The 22,611-nt window shown below is 40.4% G+C and overlaps 1 protein-coding gene across 1 annotated transcript; it reads right to left on the bottom strand.

The window, feature by feature from the left end:
- Positions 1–51: 51 nt before the first annotated feature.
- On the bottom strand, positions 52–22,505 carry pla2r1 (phospholipase A2 receptor 1). Its single transcript, XM_074666786.1, has 30 exons — positions 22,185–22,505; positions 20,477–20,857; positions 20,209–20,382; positions 19,369–19,533; positions 19,046–19,159; positions 18,540–18,689; positions 18,035–18,229; positions 17,774–17,937; positions 16,640–16,750; positions 14,423–14,535; positions 14,138–14,307; positions 13,818–14,026; positions 13,529–13,674; positions 12,934–13,018; positions 12,701–12,836; positions 12,585–12,620; positions 10,624–10,784; positions 9,648–9,712; positions 9,177–9,268; positions 8,524–8,660; positions 7,721–7,838; positions 7,426–7,565; positions 7,200–7,341; positions 4,997–5,232; positions 3,274–3,448; positions 3,032–3,166; positions 2,304–2,426; positions 2,042–2,218; positions 1,080–1,115; positions 52–982 (listed from the first exon to the last, which is right to left on the bottom strand). The coding sequence occupies exons 1-30, from the start codon at positions 22,327–22,329 to the stop codon at positions 765–767; spliced, it is 4,449 nt and encodes a 1,482-aa protein (XP_074522887.1). The 5' UTR covers positions 22,330–22,505; the 3' UTR covers positions 52–764.
- Positions 22,506–22,611: the final 106 nt, after the last annotated feature.

Here is a 22,611-nt window from a genome sequence, read left to right as displayed (position 1 = left end):
AAACATTAGGAAAATTGTGCAAATAACATCTAACAATATGCAATGCATCAGCAGACAAAATAATCCTCAGTTATAGCCTTTCGAATATTCTGTTAGTTATAAACATACATAAAAAAAACCCTCTGGTATCAATTTACAGCATGTATAATTCTTAAAAAAATAAAACAACAATATGAAAGTAATACTGACAATGGCTGCATAGCATTAGCAGCTCTAACAGCCACTTAAATCTGAAAGTAAATGTACAAAGCATCATAGAAAACAGCCTGAACCCTTATTTTGTGAATGTAGTTCTTATAACCGAGCATGATGGAAGAGTAGATTAAAATGAATGTTCATTGTACCAACTTTGAGTCCAAATATTGTCCAAAATAAGTGAATTATTAATGTACCATAAGAATCCAACAAGCCAAGCTACCAGTACCTCTTGCTACAAGTTTAAAACACCACATTATTGCTATTTTAACTCTCATTTTGTTCTTGAGTCCAGATATTAAAATACGGGCACTTCGATGTCACACAAAACAATCTTTACAAACATGTTGTATTGAAATGATTTGATTATGACACTAATCCGTTATCAACTGCAGAGGGAACATCCTTCCAACTTCGTCTCATTAAAGACAGAGTTGTTGCTGTTTGCCTTCATTATCTCGCCACTGTCCTGAGGATTCAGCATCACAGCTTTACAGTGTCATGTGGCATTCATACCTGACATTGAACTCATGAGAAACCTTTGAAAAAATAAACTAGAACATGGGATGCTATTCTCCTGAGTTAGCCTCCAGGTCTGTGATAAGCACGTTTCCATCTGACTCTGTGGCCTGTGAGCTGGTTTGTCTGTAATAAGCATTACCGAGAGTAGGGAGCCCCCTAAAACGCGAGGAGTTCCTCTTGTACACAAACCACAACGCTCCTGCCAGCAGGGCAAAGATCAGCACAGCCACCAGCACCGCAGCTGGGATGATCCCATGATGTAGAGCTGAAAAACACACAGGGAGGAAGTATTTATGGTGTCCTATCTTGCTTAATACAATCACTCATTCATAATCACGGTTATAGTAATATGGCATACGTACTATTTAGTGGCTCCACTTCCACTTCAGCAATTACTTCTGCAAGACAACAAACTTAAGTTCAATATGACTTATTGTGTATACTCTTCTGGTTTAAAACTTGAGAACTGAGTGCTGATGTAAATGTTATCTGATGTTACTTCCAGATGATGATTGCTTCAGTTATCAAAAAATGAGGAAAACATCAGTGGGTTTTAACACCTGTGGTTTCATCCACCACATATCCGTGCGACTCATTCTGCAGCACAACTGCCTTTTCCGTCGTGGGCAGAATTTGTTTAAAGGCCGTGGGAAAGTATTTCAGCCTCAGACACAATGAACAGATTAGTCTGCAGATGGAAGCACGTTTATCCTTAAATAGTTTCATATTATCTTACCGAACATGTCGAGCTGCTGTCAAAACAGATCTGTAAGACCTATTTTGAAAAACATCAAATGGTCTAAATTGGGATGTTTATTTTTATTTGTCTACTTGGTGGCATTGGAATCGAAATGTAAAAACACAGACAACATGTTTACTCAATAGCGGATATATTTCTGAACACCTTTTAACTTACTCAACTCAGAATTAAGAATAGTGCACAGTGAGTTGATTAGAGATTTCAGGCTGAAATCAGTGAACTCTAACAGTGACTTTTTTGGTCCATTAATCCAAAATACCAAGCCAAAAGATGCCAATATGCTCATGAGGTTTTGATAAGTTACAGTCATTTGCATCAGCAGCCACATGCAACAGCGCCTTTGTATTCAGGGAAGATCATGTGCTCTGAGTTTTTCCTTTTATGGTACTCACCTAATCTTATTTAAACTTTGCATGTTTTATCGGCACAGTATTTAGTGCCAATTCTTTGTTCCTCTTTTTTTTTTTTTTTTTTTAACTGGATGACAGGTAGATTTTAAGGCCCAAAGATCAGCAAATATCAAAATGAGGAATAAAGGTTCAGAAGGTCCAATATTCATCTTACCTGAGACAGTTTTGCAGACAAAGCCCAGACGCTCATCACACTGTGACAGGTGCCATAAACCATCAACAACTCTTGTTGTAACGCAGGCATCTGCAGTCAGCAGCTTTGAGTCCGGAGCTTTGGAGGGCCAGTTGGTATAGTCCATCGGTGAGCCATCCACCCAGGACAAAGAGTCAGCTACAAATGAAGGCCGACATTTTAAGAGACAGGACTGCAGGGAATCAAGATATCGTGATGGGAACAGAAACAGATGGATTCTTACTGTCAATGTTGAAGTACATCCCTAACCAAACAGACTGGTGGAGATATCCTGATGTCCAGAGCTGCTCCAGGACAAAACGGTTCTCTGTCTCACTTTCGATGGTCAGGACGTCTGAGGTGTTGACTAGAAAGGGAAAGAAGCACAACAAGCTCAACTATACTGCAGTTCAAAGGAAAAGTGTGACTTGACTAGTTTTTTTTTGCAGGTGTGTGGTATAAGTGACTGACAGGAGCCCTAAAATGTAAAAGAAAATTTGTTGAAGTAGTGCGGCCCAGTGTGATTTTTGTCATGGGACAATAAATTTCTGCCCCTGCTTCTTTGTAAAGTTCAGAGCAACACAGAGGATAACAGCAGTGAAAAATGTTGCAGTAAACCAATAAACTTGTTACTTTCTGTTGTATGTATTAAAGAAATAAGTCAAGAATGAGTTGTAGATGTACTTTTGAACGTAGCTAGGCTATAAAACCCTGCTTCCAACCTCAAGGTAGTTCAAGGTTTTGGCCTGTAGGGGGAGTATTAATTCCATTTGGTGAAGAAGTGGTGCATCAGCCAATTCTTTTATTTTGAAGTAATTAATAACCATAATAATACATTTTAAATTAACAACTAAGAGCCACATTTGTATGCATTGTGTGTTTTCTTTGTTTTATAGATGTGTTTACTGGAACTAAGGTGGTTTAATCCTTTTAAGTGGCTTTCACAGACCAACAAACTGAATAAATCTTCACCTCTTTGTCTGCAGTACTCTCTTGCCTCTTCAAACGTGAGTTTCTGGACAACCGGCTCAAAGTTGTAACAGCCATGTCCAAATTTCACCCAGGTGGAGGGACACACAAGCTCGTATGACACAAATGGTTTACTGCCTGTAAGAGATTGCAGGAAGAGTGGGAAACATGGTTAAATGTTTTGTAGATGAATGGATAAAATAACGAGTGCTCTGATTTTTGAGTCTCCCTGAAGCGGCACAGACTTGGTGGGGGGATGTGACACAGGGCTCCAGGCAGCGGAGCATCACAGTCAGCTCTTCGCCAGCCTCCGGTCACGTCCATGTACACACACTCTCCAGTCACAAAGTCGTCATCTGCTGCATCCCAGTGTGTGTACACGGTGTCACTGCCATCTGTCCACTGATAGTTGATGCCACCCTGTAAAGAAGCACAATCACCAGAGTGTTAGTTACACTTGTGGGAGAGCACTGGGAAACAATCACTACACTGAAGATACTCCAACCTTAGGTGTTAATATCTGTATGCAAAGCAGTTTAACTGACTTGAATTTAGGCTGAACTTCCACAGACACTTAATCTGCTACTGCAAATGTTTCACTGTCTGATGCATTTCTTTGTAAAATGTCAAGGAATCTGTACGGCAACTAGTTCAACGGCATGTTACTGGTAGGGATGCACCATATTGGATTTTTGCCGATATCCAATATGCCGACATATCAAAACCCCTGTTGGCCGATACCGATAATCACAAGTTTGTTTGTTTTTTTCACTTTCAAGTCTATCCTATACTGGAATTTATATGTTACTCTAATTGTGACGGTCTTATTTGTTTAAGAAACACACATAAAACAAGACAAAAAACATTTGATTTTACCATAAATAAGAAATGTATAATTTTTTCAAACTCAAGACATTCAGTATTGAAATACAGAAAAATCATTTTTTTAGATCACATGAACTTTGAATGTACAATGCATTTTTAAACATATCCAAGTTGAATTTGATTATTTTAGAGCTACTGTAACAACCTGGTGACAGACAGAGCTCTGAGGTGCAAATAAATAAAGTGCTACATTTTATTTAAGAAGCTTATTTTTCAGATGGAAAATAATAATAATCCTAACTGAATAGCACCTTATCGGCTGTGCCTATCGGCAGAAATTTTTATATCTGCCAATACTGATAAACGTGTTTTTAAGCTTTTATCAGCCAATACTGATATTGTGCTGATAAAATCGTGCATCCCTAGTTACTGGGTTATACTAACTGAAAAGTTAAAAGCTAGATCTGATTTTTGTACAAGTTTATACAGTAACGATGTGGATCTCATATAAAGAAGAGCAACATCTCCTGAAAAGCCTTGAGCTAATGATTCATTGCATATAAAACACACCCAGGGATCCTGTGATTAAGCATTATGATTGGAAACAGGCTTAATAATAAAACATGACTGAGCAGATTGGCAGAGACAGAATCTGTTCACTTCCAGTTTTCACTCAGTGACTAAGACATCCCATGCTGACCTCGCTGCACTCTGACTCAAATGAATAGAATAAATGCTAAGGCGCTGACTGTCTGCTGGGAAAGCCCATGGATAGATTAGATCTATAAGAGCAAAGGGCTAGAGGAGGTGCGTGAGACTACTGTAACAAGCCATTCAGGGGATCTGTGAAGACAAACCTACAAGATACAATATGCTGACCATAAAGCTTTGGAGGTAATTTAAAACAGATTTTTCTCTACTGTTTTTCTTCAAGATTAAGCTAAGAAGCTTTTGATTTCAACATTATTTAGTGGTGACAACATCTAAGCTGAATTAAAAAGAATAAGCTTATTTCCTCAAATTTCAAACTACTACTTTCAAGAAAATTGTGGAAAGGTCAGCAAACACTCAATTCTCCACCTCTCCAGCAAAAGCACACAGCATACACACACAGTACACATCAGTAAATTAGAGGATACATACGTCTTGGCTGTACAGTCCGATCCAGTGGGGGACTGCCAATCTATTGACAAGGACAGTAAGGAAAGCCTGGTGGTATGCATCTGTAATGCTCACTAGGTCAGAATCATTCTCTATGCACATATGCATGGCGTCGTACCAGCTCATGTTGCCAGACACAACCTTGTAGCTGCGGCCTCTGTACTCTATATTGTCAGGGAGAGGCAGCTGATATGAGTGAGTGGGGGGTTTGGACGTATCTGTAGGAAGAGAAAGGCAGAAGAGAAGAGAGTGGAAAGAGGATTAAATTCCTGAAGACTTGGTCAAAAGGATGACTTTAAGGTGTTTGGGACAAACAATTTTAATGGATTATAGACTTGTTGCAGTAAACGAGTGGTGTGGGGTTTTAGGGCTCACTTATTCAGAGGAAACTTTAAGCCTGTGTCACATTGGCCCTCATTTATCAATCTTGCGTGGGAATTGGCGCAGATCTGGGAGTAAAAACAAGCTTACGGCAACGTTCACGTGTGATTTATGAAACATGCGTACCAGGGCCAATCACGGCGTACACCTGATCAGCTATTGATAAACATGGCAGCTGAAAACAATCGTATTTTACATAACATGCACCTAAATATTCAAGGTTCAGCTGGCCGAACCCACAGTATTTACGACATGGAGGGACACATTACGGAAAAAAGGGAACTTCTCCATGCTGGTAATCAACAACACCATAACAACAGAGGTAGAGAGAAATGACACCGCGTTGTTTGGCAGTCGGAAAAGTAGAGCTAATCAGAAAAAACTCACCTGCAAGGAAATCACTGCAGTGATTCAGCAGCGTGGATGTGACAAAGTAAAATACAGCAGTTTTAAACATTTGATTTAAACAGCCTTAGTTTATACCTTGATCAATTAATTCTTGATGTCTGACTATTAGAAGCCACAATATTATAATTGTTTCCATTCAGGTTCAGAAACATGAAAAGTTCACTTTTAAAGATGTGTTTGAGTTATGAAAGAAGCTGCAGACTCCAGCCTGAACCTGTCACAGACCGAGGAGGGAGTGGAGCTGGAGTGTGCTGATAATGCGCAATTACACACGGGTAGACCAGAGTTTTATGATTATTTGTACCATGAGACAAGCACATAGGTTGTGATCTCATGTAAATGAACGTCCTCTATTAATAACTAGTCACTTTTTCACACACAGTTCACGTTTATATGATAATATTGTGGGGAGTGAAATAATAATCTTCACAGTAAATTCTGTAATCAATACAGCTTCCTTAAAAAAATCCAGGCTAAAAGTTTGATCCAGCATCCTCTGAATGTTCTCTGCGGAGACTTTATCATGGACATGGGAGTGTATTAAAAACTGATAACAGCATCTCTATTTTTTTTTAAACAAACTGATAGAGGAAACACATTTTTAGGGGGAGAAATCAGCTGACAGCTCACACTGCTCTTTCATAGAGAAGCAATTTACAGATTGGCAGAAGAAGAGTGAAATGTTAGAAACATTCTTGGTGTCACATCTAATTCAATGATCTAAATATTAATCTAAGAGCATTAGATTGTATTTCTGAAAATTTTTTGCCCTCATATGGTCTAATAACTCTTCTCCACATACAAATTTCCCTCGCTGCACCACACTCCCCACTGACATGAAACCTGCGTACACGAACTCAGACCTGGCGTGGGATTTGAACGAACCTGACGCCCACGTTCAGATTGATAAATGTCGATCTGACCCATTTTTCAGGCGTACAAACGCTTGATAAATGAGGGCCAATGTGTCCACAAGTCAGAGCCTCTGTATATTTTTTGCACCATTCAAACTAGTGCAGTTCAGTGTTTTCCCTCTTCAGCTTTTCAGTGTTGCTGCACTCACAGCAACATGTCACCATAACTGGTCGATCAAAATCAAAAAGCACCAGGACTTGAGATATTAACTTTGTGAACTACAGCAGTCGAAGTCCTACAGAGGAGGAAACCACTTGATATTTCAAAGTGCAAAATTTCAAAGCAGGAAAGTTGGGGTAACATGATTTCTGAAAAAAAAAAACCTTTTCAATGTGAAAGATGCGTTTTCAGAATCAGGAATCTATGTGCAGTGGTATGCTATCAAAAAGTGAAACACAGACACATTGAAAACATTCAGCTAGGCAATAAAAGTGAAAACAGAATCAAGTCAAAGTTTATGAATGAACAGAGGGAATCATACCTTGAGATTTCTGACAAACGAATCCATACCCACTCTCGCTGCACCTCTCATCATACCACTTCCCTGTCAGGTGGAAGTTGTGGTTGTTGGACAGAACTGTGCACAGCCGCTCACCAACAAATCCACTGAGCCACTCATCCTCCTGGGTACAATGAAGACACACCAAAACGTAAACAAACACACACTCAATCTTATTCCATAGGTGTGTTTACAGACATGAGCTTACATTGATGTAGCTCTTTGGTTCAATTGGAGACCAGTTGGTGTAGCTCACTGGTTTCCCATTGGTCCACTTCATAGTGTCATAGTCGCTCAGACCGATCCACACACCCACAGAGCTTCCCTGCAGCAACATGGTGATGTAGGCTGCAGAAATAACAGTACGTCAGGAAGAAAACAACAGTTTTATTCCTGTATGAATACCAACAGAGCTACTGAGGAGAAGAAAAAAATGATTTTGTAGTAGTAGTAAAGTTTGTGCATTTAATCAACTTTTTTTTTTTTTTTAACTTTGCCTCTACCTTGTTCTATCTCGTCCTCAATGGCGACCAGCGAGCCTCCAAATGATGAGCAGATGGACTGAGCATCTTTCCAACTCTTTCCCTCTTTTGGGTTTTCAACAAGGTGAAGCAGGAGACACTGCATACACATAAACACAATTCCCACAGAGCATGAGTTTTCATATTTAAAGCAAATTGTTTCCCTACTGTTACTACAGCTGGGACTTGAAAAACAACCAAATGTCATGAGTTTCGCTTGTTAATTTTGGCATTTGGTCTTTAATTCCTGTTTTACTTTTTAGTTCAAAAGTTTTGGAGAGAACAGAACAACAAAAGCAACAACCATTAGGCGAACCATTTGCCGTACGTTTGTCTTTCAAACTTTCTCAATCTAGAAATCTGTTTTGTTTTCCGTACAACATACATATAAGAGCTAACGCTGTGAGGTTTCTTGTAAGACGGGATCAGCTGGTTCTGCTATTTGTTGTGGTTGACTCAGCTTGAGCATCATCAGCATGGGTTCATTCTGATTCGCTCAAGAACATTGAATGGAAACACAAACATCCTGCTTCAACCCGAGAGGCAGCTGGGAATGAAGATGTGTGCCTGTTTTTTTAAAACTGACCTATGTGAGAGATCAGAGTGAAACAAGCCACTTTTTGCTGATTTCAACATGTCATACAAAGGTAAAATTTGATGAAACAAAATGACCACTAATCTAATAATTCAGAACTTCTGTAATCCATAAAACCCCTCAACAAGTTTTTGATGCATTACAACGTCAAAACGTGTGTGTGTATTTATGTCCAAGTGTGTTTTTGAACCTTGTGTCCAAAGTAGAGCCACTTCTCCGGACATCCTCCGATGTAGTGCGGCTCCCTGGGGGTCTCCACCACAGACACGGTCTTTCTCTTGCACACGTAACCGTGGAGATCGCTGCATTTACTCGTCGACCATTTTCCTGTCACACAAGAATAAGTTCAACTTATGCCAGCGTGTTAAAGCATACTGTTGAAGCTAAAATAAGTTTAGCCGTTTTTTTAACTTTGCAGGATAGATGATGTCACTTTGATGATGTTGTTGCCCTGAATTATTCCATGGGTGTGGTTATTCTTTTTTTTTACTTATTATGTATGAATTAGAACAAAGGCAGTGCAGAATCTTACAGTCGGGGAGCTCAGACATTTTTTTTGACCATCATTTTTCATCGTCATATTCATCTTTTTCAACTTGGTTCTACCATCATTATTTTAGTTTTAATCCTGTATTATTTTCATTTTTTGCCTTCATTACATATTGGCTTGTTTAGAGTTTTTGCACAATAAACCCTTTGAACTGATCACTGGACTTTTATTGAACTCTTTTGGACGCGTCACAAAAGTTAGAGCCTTACCCAGCAGCTGAACAATTGTAAGACAGTCGCAACACTTACTGGTAACACACACATAAGTGTGTTACTGCATGTGCATTTGTTTACCTGTTGAGGAGGATATCGTGGCACACATTCCAGTTTTCCTGGGGTCACTGTCTGCCCAGTTCTGAAAGTCTAAGTCTGTCTGGTCCCTCCACCTGCAAATAAACACACATTTAGTTCCAAAAGCCATCCAAGCAAATGCAAATCAAGCTTTTACTTTTAAATAAATGCTTTTCTTGCTCTGTTTGGCTTTGAATAACACTTGGAAAAAATTATTGTGAAATGTATGCCTTAGCTGTCACATTGCTGATATTTTTTACTTAAGCATTCACAAAACTTTTGATCAAACGATGCATACTCCCACACTTAGTCTAATAAGAAAAAAAATAACTGGACATTCATGCTAAGTTTCACTCCCCCCCCATGCACCTTTTCTATTAAACAAATGAGTATTTTCAATATTGAAAAACTGCTGAATGCTTTACAGAATCGGTAGCAGCAAAATGACTTCTTTACAAATCGAAGAACACACACCTGACCTCCTCTCCAGGCTGTGGAATGGACAGGCCGATCCACCAATCAGTCGGGCCGAGAGAGAGCTGAGGAGACACAGAGGTGAAGCAGGGATGAAAAGGATCTTACTCTGCCCAGCTTTACAAATCCAGTCCACACTTAGTCTTTCAGAGCCTCTCTGACATAAGCAACCATTCAGACCCTCTCTTTGGCTCATGCTTTTCCTCTTTCATCGCCTTTTTTGTTTCCTTTATCCCCTCAAAAGCTTCGACCGCACAAGAGGCTTCTTTAGTGTCACCCAAAAAGGCAGCTTCCCAAAATCAGCCTTTTTCTTTCTGCCTGTGTGTGAGGGCACTCAAGCATTAGTGTCTGTATATGAGGTACGTTTTAGTTTGCTGACGTGGGAGTGTGTGTAAACACTTCAGTTTGTATGAAGAACGAGTGTGTGGGTTGAGTTCACACTTGTTCATCCACATGTTCTTTTTTAAAAAAAAAACAAGAATAGGCTCAGAGGGCCTTTCAGTGAGCAGAGGCTGAACAACGACATTACTTTGGCTCTCCTGCTCCTCCTGTATTTGAGACAAACATGCTGAGTATGCCAGTCTCTGTCTTGGAGGTCAGATATCATTAAAAGCTGTTTTTATTTTTATATTATAATATGAGCTGAGTTTGTTATCCTACGTTTTTAAAAATTGTATTAATTTGTTTGAAGTGACAAAATAAGCATTTTTAATACAGTGTCAAAGTGAAACACGTTTTAAAATATGTTGTAAAATACATTTTTAAGGTTTCTTAAACCTTGCAGATGGACAATTTTACTATCCTTATACCCCAATGCATTTGCTTAATTTTGCTCTTGTCAATGATATTATTGTTTCCAGGGTTTATCAACATCTTATTCTATATGAAAAATCTGGAGTTTTTAGTTTCCTTAGCACGCACATCCTTATAAATCTCATCAATTCTAACATTAGAGGAAGAAGTGGCAGTGACAGACCCGTCTCAGACGTTCCTTGATGAAGTGAAGCTCCTCTCTGGAGTGAATGGACAGCAGATACGCTCCCATCATCTGACAGGCCAGAGACACCGCCTCCCAGCTGAAGGGCTGCTTCGCCAGCAGGTATTCAGCTCCGCGGTAAAACACCCAGGGCTCGCTCTCTGTAGAGGGGGACAAGTGGCTAATTTTACATCCTTCACACATTTAAGAGGGTTCACAATTAAAATACAAATGTCTGGATTTTATGCATGGAGTCAGGATAATCAACACAGACAGAGAGATGCTGATCTCACATCCTATGACATGATTTTGACCCATCCTATGACATGATTTTGACCCAACCTATGCCATAATTTTGACCCATCCTATGACATGATTTTGACCCATCCTGTGACACGATTCTAAACCATCCTGTGACACGATTTTGACCGGTCCTATGACATGATTTTGAGCCATCCTGTGACACATTTTTGACCCATCCTATGACACAATTTTGACCCATCATATGACATGATTTTGACCCATCCTGTGACACGATTTTGACCCATCCTATGAAATGATTTTGACCCATCGTATGACACAATTTTGACCCATCCTATGAAATGATTTTGAACCATGCTGTTACACGATTTTGACCCATCCTATGACAGGATATGACCCATCCTGTGACACAATTTTGACCCATCCTATAACATAATTTTGACCCATCTTATGACATGATTTTGACCCATCCTATGACACAATTTTGACCCATCATATGACACGATTTTGACCCATCGTATGACACAATTTTAACCTTCTTAGACCCTATTCACACCAAGGGATCCATCCAGGGGAACTGATCACAAGTGACAATCTGTCGTGGCTGCAGCTGTGCCCCATCCCATTTGAGGCCAATTACAATTCTGGAGTGCTTTGAGGATGTGTATATGTGTCATATTCATGAGTAGGTGGTGTGCCCCTCCCCCCTTTCTGATAGTCAATATTCACCAGTGCAACAAATAGTGGAGCCTGGTCTTGTTCATAGACTGTGCGCGTTCACTCATGTGTACTGGACTACACTAAGGACCACCTCCCACTCCCCTCATATCCACAGCAATGATCACAAAGAACCTGGTTTAAACCAACAGGCAGCGCCTTGAACAGTGTTACTTTGCATCTAAAGTGGGAGATTAAATTCTGATGCCATGGTTAATGCACGGTGAGAGCGCTCATACTGAAAGCTGTCACTTGTGTCCCGATCACAAATAAAAAAATCAATTAATGAAAATTTATAAAAACTGCCTCTTCTGTGAAAGCTGAATTTCTATTTCTATTTCTTTGCTAAGTTTAGATGGAAAAACTCAAGAAACCCCTGGTATATTTTTCCATACCCAGTAATGCAGAATAAGAGTTGGGCGCCAGTTAAGCTCAGTTGGAAGGGCAGGCGTCTCGTGTAAAGAGGTGACCGTCCTCATCTCACTGGTGTAAGTATTAAAATCCGCTCGAACATGACTGGAGTCATGTCATTCCCCATTCTCTCCACACATTTCCTGTCTCTCTCAAGCTGTCTTTTCCAATAAAGGCAAAAAGTCCAACAAGACCAATTTAAAGAAAATAAGAGTAAAATAATAACTGCTTAGAAAAGGTCTGAAGGGGAGAAATTACCTTGAGTTTTTGCTCCTAGGGCACATTAGAGTTCGAAGTTAATTTACAATGTTCTGTTTTTAATAAATGAAGCTGCAGACTGTTATAAAACTCATGGTTAAAATTAGATTTTAATTATGTGCAGGGACTCATCATCATTAAAAGTAAGCCTTTTAAATTTAGTCTTTTGTTGTCTTGTTTTACCCTGCCAGAATATTTGTACCTGGTTTTCTCTTTAATCATAAAAAGTAGAGAGACTGAAAAACATATGTCATACAATATCAATAAATCTTGTGTTTGCCAGCAGCAAGGAACAAAAAGAAAGTGATACTCACGCTCAGTGTACCAATAGGGTTTGATCAGTTCATCACCTGTAATGTAAATAAGAGTTTAGTTAGGAGTACTGCTGTGTGTTTATTTTAGCAAGGAGTGGAGGATTGAGAGTGCTAACCTCTAGCCAGCTTGCAGATCCACTCGTGTTTGTTGTCACAGGGCTGTGGCATGAGAGTGTTGGTCAGGTCACTGTACATGGCACAGTCTCTCCTGTCATCCTCCTCATTCTTGTCCTCTATGAACGACGTCACCACCTGCACAGAAACAGACATATCAGACATCATAGTTACTCTAACCTCTTGATATCACCTTAAGCTGCAACAGGGTATATAAACATGTAGGTGTACTCACAGGGGAACCATCGGACCACTCCCAGGCTCCAGGGTCTTCGGGGTCTCTCTTATTTAAACCGACCCAGAACCAGCGGGCCTCTGTACTGAGAACGAGAACAAAAAAACGCACTGCAACACAAGTTTGTCTTAGCATATTAACCTTTAAAATTTTCAGTTTGAATACATTTATGGAGTGAACTCCCAATGTAAAATATTCCTCTAGGTTGGATGGGAGTAAACAAATGTTCACAAGCACTCTCTTACTTTGTGTTTGTTGTAAACCTAGAATTTCACGATTTTATCCTTGAAGTACAAAGATCTTACGGATATCAAATCTAGATGTCTGGTTGATGTTTGAAATGTTAAACTTTAGCATAAGTTTTTTTAGGTGTAGTTTTCATACAGTTCATGTTGCTTTTCCCTGCAGGAAAGTAATCATGCGTAGACAGCACATAAAACAATCTCAAACCACATTTACTGTTAAGTGTCAATGATTAAATCCTGCCCACACTTCTCTTATAATTTCAAATAAAACCTCAAAACATAACACATTTGTTGACATTTTTATCAGTTCCCACAACATTCCTGCACTAACAAAGAAAAGAGGTACCAACCCTTCAAACATGTTACTGAGGAGCTTCTTAACAAACACCTGCTCCTCATAGTAGCGAAAACTGGCCAGCTGAGCCCCGAGGGCCCGACAGAAGAAGTCTGCCTCCACCCAGGAACGCTTCATCAGGACTTTCTCATCGTGGAACACCTGGAGGGGACAATCTGTCTGTCAGCTAAGAGTTACGGGTCAAATGGGCAAAGAAAAACCATCAGGGTTTAATTTATGGAGTGATTTTATAGTTTTCAGTTATTTCAAGGAGAAGCTTAAAGAGAGGATTAGTGAAATCTTACCTTAAAGCAGTAGAACATCCCAGATTGTGATTCCCACCCAGGAGGACAGGGAGCGAAGGCGTCGATGTGATGCTCTGGTAGTGTAACACCGTGGTAACTACTGATGTTCTGCTTGCATACTGACAAAGCCTTATAGGACTTGCAGTCTTTCACCTCCCACTGACCCAGAGCGGGGCCGCCTGACATTGCAACACAGCCTTCACCACTCACTGTGGCAGGAAAAAGAAAAGGAGAAGATAACAGCGTCAGAATCAAACTGCAAATCAAACCCAGTCACAGTGAGCTGTTCATAACTGTTGAACAAATGTTTCCCAACAAACCTGGTTGGTGTTTGTTCCAGTTAGTGAAAGTAAGAGGCATTAAGGAGCCTTTGTGAGGAACCCAGTAATACTCTCCATCTTCCCCGTGGTCCATCAAGCCGATCCAGTAGTACTTGGTGCTATCAGCCCCACTCGCACTCAGCAGACTGTTGACGAATGACTGCTCAAACCTGCCAGCTCACCAAAGAAGAAACAGGAGGTAAGGACAGAGCATTCAGTGTCCCCTCAAACGACATAACAAAAGCTTGCTGAAGTCCAGCTGATGCAAATCATTTGGTGAACCACCTGTTCTCTACAGTGAGGAGAGGAGCATCGCAGTAATATTCATACAGCGCATCATAAAAGTTCTGCTCATGGCTTGTGACTGTGTAGCAGGAGTGGCCATGTCGCTTCCAACCCTGCAAAGAAAAAAAAACCCAAGTCAAACTTCAGTATAACTGTACTTTAAGACAGGGCTGTCCTGATCAGGTTTTTCTTGTCTGAGTCCGAGCCCGAGTCATTTGATTTTAAGTATCTACCGATACTGAGTCCTTATCCAATACATCTTCACCAATACATTGTGTTTACAGCTTTAAACTCCTGCCATTCCCTGCTCCGCTTTATAGCATTCGACCAATAGTGTCACTGCAGCAAAGTGATGTTGTGCCCTGCGTTGCTTCTGTGTGGAGTGGAGACAGTCTGACCATACCACCACATAACAGTTGTAAATACTAAGCTGTTTTTTTCCTGTTTGTTTGGAAATATTATAGATCTAAATAAAAATAATGAGAATAAATAAAATACATACAGTAAATCTGATCCTTGATAGGGACGTAACGTCCGATTCCAATCAACTGTCTAACCATGTGATTGGCCCTGATTTCTGATCAAGTGATCGGATCAGGACATTCCTACTTTAAAATTGTTTGAACAATATAAAAGATAAACACTGTCACACATAGTAATACCTATGCTTGAGTCTTGATATACCAAAATATTTGGTATATCTGTGATACAGGGACAAAATGTACAAACCATTGCATTAATATCAAATTACTAATCTGAAAAAGAATTAGGAAGCCAATATCACTATCTGATTTCACTTACATCACAATGTTGTTTATCAATAATTCAGACAAAATCCTTGTAAATTTGCTTTTTGTTAAATATGGCTTAGTACATTAGAGTATGACTTTCTTTTACTGGAACAAAATTGCGTTTACAGTAACAAGATTAAGAGTCAGCAGCCATGAGACGTTTCCCCCTTGTAAGTCAGATGTTTAAATCAGCTTTGAAAAATGTTCAAGGGAATGAAAGCAGTCCTTAAGACATCTCCTCAAAAACAAAATTCAAATGTTAGCTTGATACTGGTTTGAGTTAATCAATAGTATATAACTCTGGTTATAAGAATCCTTTGGGTAGGGACTATGTCTCTAATGTCCTAAGAGGCAATATCAGAAAACTTTATCTGCTAACCATGAACGTTTCTAGATTCACTTTCAATAGTCACTGAGATATCATTGCCTGATCAGAGCAATGGACAAAAAAAAACAACAGACCAGCTGACAAACATGCATTTTTTTCAAATGTCTGTGGGTTATTGAGTTTTTTTTTTTTGCACCATTAACTAAAATTTTCAAATCACATTTGAAATTTGCTTTCACCTTTAGGTGTAACATAAAGTCTCTCTGTGTCTATTCAGGCCTGTGCGCGAGTTAAAGTCATGGGTTGTTATGACAAGTGGTGTTGATCGTCTGCTCACTCCTTCTCTCCATGTTTCCTATCAACCCCCCACCTTCACCCACGGTCCAGAGGCCCATACTTACATAAGATAAAGCCCAAAGCTTTCCTCATAACAAGGGTGTCTGGAAAAAATTCCCCTACCTGTCTAACCTGAGAGTCAAACACAAACAATGAGGAGACTGAGGTGGAAAATGTGGTTCTGTTTGTTGTGCCACAGGCAGGATTTATCCTAGGCTGGTTGAGCCCCGTCCACTAACATTATGCCTTCAGGGCCATTTTTTGGCCTCTTGATCCTGGGCATGAAGTAGCCTGATGACTCAGGAGTCTGATATTCTTGTAAACTGAGTCAAGGAGCAACATGAATGCCAGACAATACGTCAGCAGTGGAGTGAATCAGCTCATTGTGCTCCTGAACCGGCAACTTGCTCAGAACTGCAGCCGGCGTGTGTCTCTGCCTGGTGCATGTCCTGGTCTGTATGGAGCTATTGTAACGTCCAACAGAAGATAATCTGATACCAAGAGTCATGAATAGGAGTGTGCATCACAAGGAATTTGGGTTCTCCTGCAAATAACTTGGAACTATAAGAACAGAAATCTTTGAACTATATGAATGTATTGCACACTGAAAGTCTAACGTGTAATGTTGTGTTTTAGATTCTCAGCACTACCAGGGGGTTCGGGCTTCACTGAAACCACCAAGGGAAACAGGACTACTTTGTCTCTCAAAAAGACACTTCAACCATTGAGCGCATGTTGGCCTGAATGTGTCTCTGTCTTTACCTCAGGACAGCCCTCGTCCCAGGTACCAGGGTCTGAAAGAGGACTCGGACTCTCTCTGCGACACACAGCAGGCAGGCGCTCATCACATGATGTCAAAAGCCAGTTACCTTCCTGTAAAAAAAGTTAATATTTCTATTAAGGAATTAAATCAGACACAAATTAATTTATTTATAACCGTACTGACTTAAATATAGGAGGGTATTTTTCCCTTGAGAATTTAATTAGGCACAGTACTTGTAATGATAACACTGGCTGAGTGGATGGCACCACCTTTCTGAGGTGCTTCAAAGGTTTTGTCGAGAGAATATGTCAGAGTATGACTGAAAAACAGAATGAGTATACAGATATTACCGGAGCAGACATCCAGAGGATGGATGGCCTTATAAATGATAGAACACCTTTTTTTTAATTGTTTTTTTGGTAAGGTATTAAAACTAGCACCACACATGCTTAATTTACACAGTGGGTTTAAGCAGTTAACTAAATTAAGGTATAAGACTTTAATTTAGAAGGTACTGGAAACAATTTTAGAGAAATGTGTTAAAGAAACTCACTTCTTTCTATTCAGTTTGTTCCTATTTGTCATTATTTTCAGAAAAATATTTGATGTTTGACATATTTTTCCCGAATCAATCTCGCAGAAGGGTTTTATAAATATGGGGTCTTCTTAATTTTTAACTAACACGTAATAGATTTAAAACAGGGAATATGAATCTCTTTGATGGTTGGAGATTTTAAAATAAGAGACATGGTGCACTTTCTGTTGATAAATAACGTTGAAGGCATGAACAGTCACATATCTTGAAGTAAAAGATAGCACACACATACTTTCAGAAATATGTTAGCCAATCTCAATTCATGAATAATTTTGGTTCAGTAAACATTGGAGCCTTTCACACCAATCTTTAGACACTAAATTTAGTTTGGAACAAAGGGTTTTCAAACTTTCTCAATAATGCTACTTTAGTAAATCCTGCAATTATATGACAACCAGTCTATCAAGAAAAATCTGACATAGAAGGAAACAAAAAATAAGCTAAAGATCCAAAAGTAATCAAATTCATACAAACTCTTTTGATTTTCATCAGCTTAAAGTGTTTTTAAATTAGAGAAGTTTTAACACAAAGGACACACCTTTTTATCTGCTTTGGCACAGAGTGTTGTGTCTGCCAGGTTGTGTGGTGGGTTATACTGGTGCCACTGAGTGAGAGTTACTGGGGAGCCATCGGACCACTCTACTGTTGGTGACGATGCCTGTTTCCAAAGACCAATCCACACCTCTTGATTGTCCCCAGAATCTGTGAAATATAACACACACAAACACAAACACAGTATAGTATAAACTCCCCTTTGAAAACAAAATGTCATAACTGTATCATATCCAATGCTCCTTACAGTTGGCCAAGAGGTTGAGGAGCATTTCCACCTCAGACAGGGAGTGGATGCTGGTCAGATTTGCCCCCTGCGAACCACAGGCCTTCGCAGACTCTTCCCAGCTTCCTGCTTCAGTTTCGGGCAGCAGCCGGTAGCAGAAACCGTTATGAGGCCACCAGCCATCAGCACACTCTGTATGAATATACTGCCAGTTCTCTGCAAGACAAAAGAGAATCAGGAAACAAGAAGGGAGAAGAAGAACAAGGCACACCAGATTAACACATTTATAAACACAGATTCACAGCAGACATTGTTTTGGTCTAGCAGCCGACAGAGCAGCAGAGAGGGAGGTCAAAAGTTCACTCCCCAGGTGCACTGCAGCTGTGGAGGCTACAAACGCTAAAAAGCTTTGTAAGTTTTCTGCACTGACTCATAATCTCTCCCCACTGAGACACCTCAGGACATGCAGGGGAGCAGCCCGCCTGGGAGTGTAATATGTGTGTGTGTTCATAACGTTCAGTCTTACCTAGTGGCTCTGCTCTGCGAGTGTTGTTGGGTGTCTTCTTGCAGATGTAAGGCAGAGCAGACTCACAGGACAGACTCTGCCAGTGGCCCTCGTAGGCCGAGTTGTACACTCCACACTGTTTGTTGTCCTGAAGAGGGCTGGCAGGCAGAGCTGAGGAGAACACAGTGATGGGAGCACATCAGTCATGTGTTCAACATTTTAACTGTGACGTCCTTTGAATACATCAATTTTTGTTGGGTAGCTGTCTGGCATTTGTTCTACACACTTTATATCTAAATCTCAGATGCAGAGATTTAACTCATAATTGAGTAATGTTAGTGGCATCAAAATTCTTGGATAAAATCTATAATTTTTGTAAATGTACCATTTCAATTTTTTTTACATGAAGCATCAAAAAAACATTGTTTCTCTGAAATAAACCAAAATGTATCTAAAATTTTAAGTAGCAGTAAACATAGTAAAGAATCTCTCCAAACAGACAGCATCCTCTCAAAAATAGTCAGTACCTGTGGTGAAGTTGACCAAAGATAAAGGTGCTCCATCAGACCACTGCCATCCCCGCCCATCTTTCAAATGGTTTAGCCCAATCCATACCATTGCTCCTACGCTTGCCAGTCGATCTACCACAAGAGAACAGGACAAAAATATATAAAATAAGAACATAATTCAAACCATCTTTCATTGCTTAATAGTCTTTCTGAACAGCAGAGTGAAAAAAAAGCTGAACAATATATCCTTTTTTCTTTTCAAACAAGAAGAAGAAGCTTGTAGTTGTACGTTGTTTTCAGATGTACTACATTCACAGTACATGTTTCTACCTGATGCCTACCTCTGATGTACCTTTGCTCAGCCAGGTTGGTGATGCTGAGGAGATTCCCTCCCTGAGCCTGGCAGGTTGACATGGCCTGACTCCAGGTCAGGATGGTGTACAGGTTAAACTGGTAACACGCCTGCAGCTCCTGGTTTGACTCCCAGAATCGCTCACAACTGACATCTGTAAATTAAGCCATGTGTTAAAAGGTAAATAAAATGATAACAAAGTGGATATAAGACAATTGGCACATGTCTCTGAATGTTGGAGAACATGAAGAGGACAATAAGACAGAAAAAAATTAGACTTTTCCAAATGAGATCTAGTTCTTATTTGTGTAATAAATATTGCAAAAATGTCCCTGTCATCCCTGATAGTTTTTTCTTTCTTTCTGTTGAAGGTTTGGGATGGGGAAAGGAAACCTAACCAGTGGCACTTTTGCAGCATTTGATGTCCACATGGGCCACCAGAAACTCATGTTAGATTATCTAAAAGCTAAAAAATGTAAAGTTTATGTTGTATTCAGGCATAAGTGGAATAAAGCCTAAATCTCAGACAAAGCATATGTCAGAGGTTCCCAGACTTCTCAGCCTGGGACCCCAAAATGGCGACCTCCTGCAGAGGAAGTACACTAACGGATCACTCCAGAATACGAATAAAAAATCCTGCAGGCACTTAATTAGTTGATAAGTTGAAAATCTAACTGTCTGTGTGCACATATTGTGTTTTCCAAAAGTAATCTGCTGCCACTGATATTGTGCCATACAACCCCCACTTTAGGGACCAATGCTACAAGGGCTGAGTAATACATTTTCACAGTTATCTTCTTACTCTGTTGTATCTGTGAGTCTACTCTACCTTGCACTGGACAGAAGCCCCATCTTTCTGTCTCATCGTAGCGGGTAGTTGTTGCGCACCATGGAAGATGGTCCTCACGCCCTTCAGTTGTGCACTCATAATACCATTTGTTGTTGTATTTAAAGGGCAATGCACACGGCATGCCATGTGCATTCCCTAGTAAAGTGTGGATTTCTGTAAATAAAACACATCTGGTGTTTAAGAAAAGAAAAGACGGGGGGAAAGAAGTGTGTCATATGTCACCAAAGAGACATGCAGAGTAATTTACCTTCATATGGGTGTGAGCAGGGTCCTTCTTTAGGGGTGTTGTACCTTTTCCATACATGATATGAGTTTTTCTTCACCACAACTAAACGTCCAGCCACGGCCAGTTTCCACTGCAACGGCCCATACAGCATGTTCCTGTTGCAGCGCCACCACAGCACAGGGAGGCTGAGGTCACACTCGAACATGCCGAGAGGCTGCGTGGTGTCTGAGATGTTGAGGCCCAGACACATGCTGGTGCCCAGATTGAAGAGGCGATGTCGAGAGACCCACTTCCACAGCATGCTACGCGTGGGCCGCTCGCAGTCCTCCAGCACCAGGTTCGAGCGGTCTGCTGTGATGCAGCGCTTCAGCGGCTTGCTCTCCAAGATGAAGAGGCCCTTCTCTGGACAGACATGAAAAATAAAAACAGAAAAGGGGGAAAAAGGGGAAGAAGATGAGAGGAGGAGAAGTGGAGGAACCAGAGAGGGAGGAAGCGAGAAACAAGGGAGGAAGTGAAGAATTAGAAAATGTAACATGGAAAGAGGAAGATGGATAGATTTTTTTTTCTGGTGACAGTATTTCTCAATGCAGAGAGTCCTGAGGGAAATCAGTTTTGGTAACTGGATCCTCAAACAAAACGGAGGATGTATACTCTGAATGAATAAAACTGACAAACAGCTGCAGGAGTTTTCTCCTGTCTGGAAAATAAAAGACCTAAATCAAATTTTCACACTGCTTGTGTTTACCATAAGCAGTAGGAAAGATTGTTTTACAAAGGCGTTGCACATTTAGACTGAGATGAACTTACATGTCTATGTAACCCTAATCTGTGTTTAAAAAGTCTTTGATGTTACAATACTTTATATAATCGGGGCTTTGCTTTATGTGTGAGGATATCCTTCCTCTTTATGCTTGGACTTGAATAACCTAAAAGAACAATATTACGTTACTTGCTGAGAAACAAGCTTTGGATGTGTATATGGTGGGAAAACTAGGTGTTGAAATCTGATCAGATATGAACAATGTGAGTTGTGTGTTCAAGATAGGATTGGATCAAAATGAATGATACAACAATAATAGCAAAATATGAATAGTTCAATCCACATAGCAGTCTCTCTGGCAGCACTTGAACTAAAAATGTGTTGATTCACAAGCAGAAACAGACTTACCTGCTTTAAGAAGCTGTGAATAGTGCATGTTGTCTTACAAATACAACTTCTTTAAACAGATCGTGTACACTCAACTGAGCTGCATCTATTTCCCCTTTATGAGGCATCTTACTTCAAGAGATCATTCTCCTTAAAGGCAGAAAACCAGGAATGCACATCTTTCTTTCCACTGTAACTAACTTGCACTGAGATTTCCAGGCTTCCCTCCAGCTCCTGGTTGAACAGGTTGTGAAAACTTCCTGTTTGTATGCAGAGCCCAGCTGCAGAAGTGAGCCACTAGGGGACTTGAACATACCTTAGGTGGGTCCCCGTGAAACTGGGGACTTTGTTAACTTCAGTCACCGTCAATTTGCACACAACACAGCCTGTCAGCACAGTGAAAAGAAGCAACACAGAATGCTCTGTTTTCCTCCAACACACTGTCTGTACGCTGAGCCTCTGTAATTATGTATCAAAGACAAAACACTAACAACAGATGTTGTGCAGACTTATTCTGCAGGAGGTCTTTCACTATAAAACAAAGGGAGCCCCGAGCAGCTGCAGACACTTAATTGGACTTACTGTAAAACTCAGCGAGCTGTTTCTGATCCAGGACCTCATCGCCTTCCTCGGTGACACACAGGCAACTTTTCGCCAGAAACGCAGTCGTACAAATAGCCGCAACAACAGCCACCGAGTCGATGATACGAAACAACTGTATGAACATTTCGACGGCGGAATGCAATGATGAAGTGCAAATGTCCGCACATTCCGAGGCTCCTGGTCACAGAGAGGACTTTAGGGTTCGCTGTTTGTTCCCCTCATACAAAACTTTGTCCGAGTGAAATTTTTCAGCGGGGGAGCAGCGACGTCACGTCTGACGGAGCTGCAGCTGCTGTTCTCCGGCCTAGAAGCTGCATTCCTGCCGCTAAGGACTGTTTTCACTGGGACTGAGCCACGAAACTTTAGGTAGACTGAACAAAATGGCTTCAACAAATAAATAAATACA

The sequence above is a fragment of the Halichoeres trimaculatus genome, unplaced genomic scaffold, assembly GCF_033239565.1.
Source record: "Halichoeres trimaculatus isolate MK-OKI-2021-1 unplaced genomic scaffold, fHalTri1.1 fHalTri1_scaffold_3, whole genome shotgun sequence".
Classification (NCBI taxonomy): Eukaryota; Metazoa; Chordata; class Actinopteri; order Labriformes; family Labridae; genus Halichoeres; species Halichoeres trimaculatus.
The sequence above is the reverse complement of the archived record's forward strand: the minus strand, read 5'-3'. Positions and strand labels throughout refer to the sequence as shown.

Bases quoted from the DNA above. Each gene is read 5' to 3' on its own strand.
- pla2r1 (XM_074666786.1), bottom strand. From the start codon at position 22,329: ATGTTCATACAGTTGTTTCGTATCATCGACTCGGTGGCTGTTGTTGCG. The intron at 14,027-14,137 runs GTTTGTTGGGAA...TTCCTGCCACAG, and splicing joins CTGGAACAAACACCAACCAG to TGAGTGGTGAAGGCTGTGTT. The intron at 983-1,079 runs GTACGTATGCCA...TGTGTTTTTCAG, and splicing joins GGAAGTGGAGCCACTAAATA to CTCTACATCATGGGATCATC.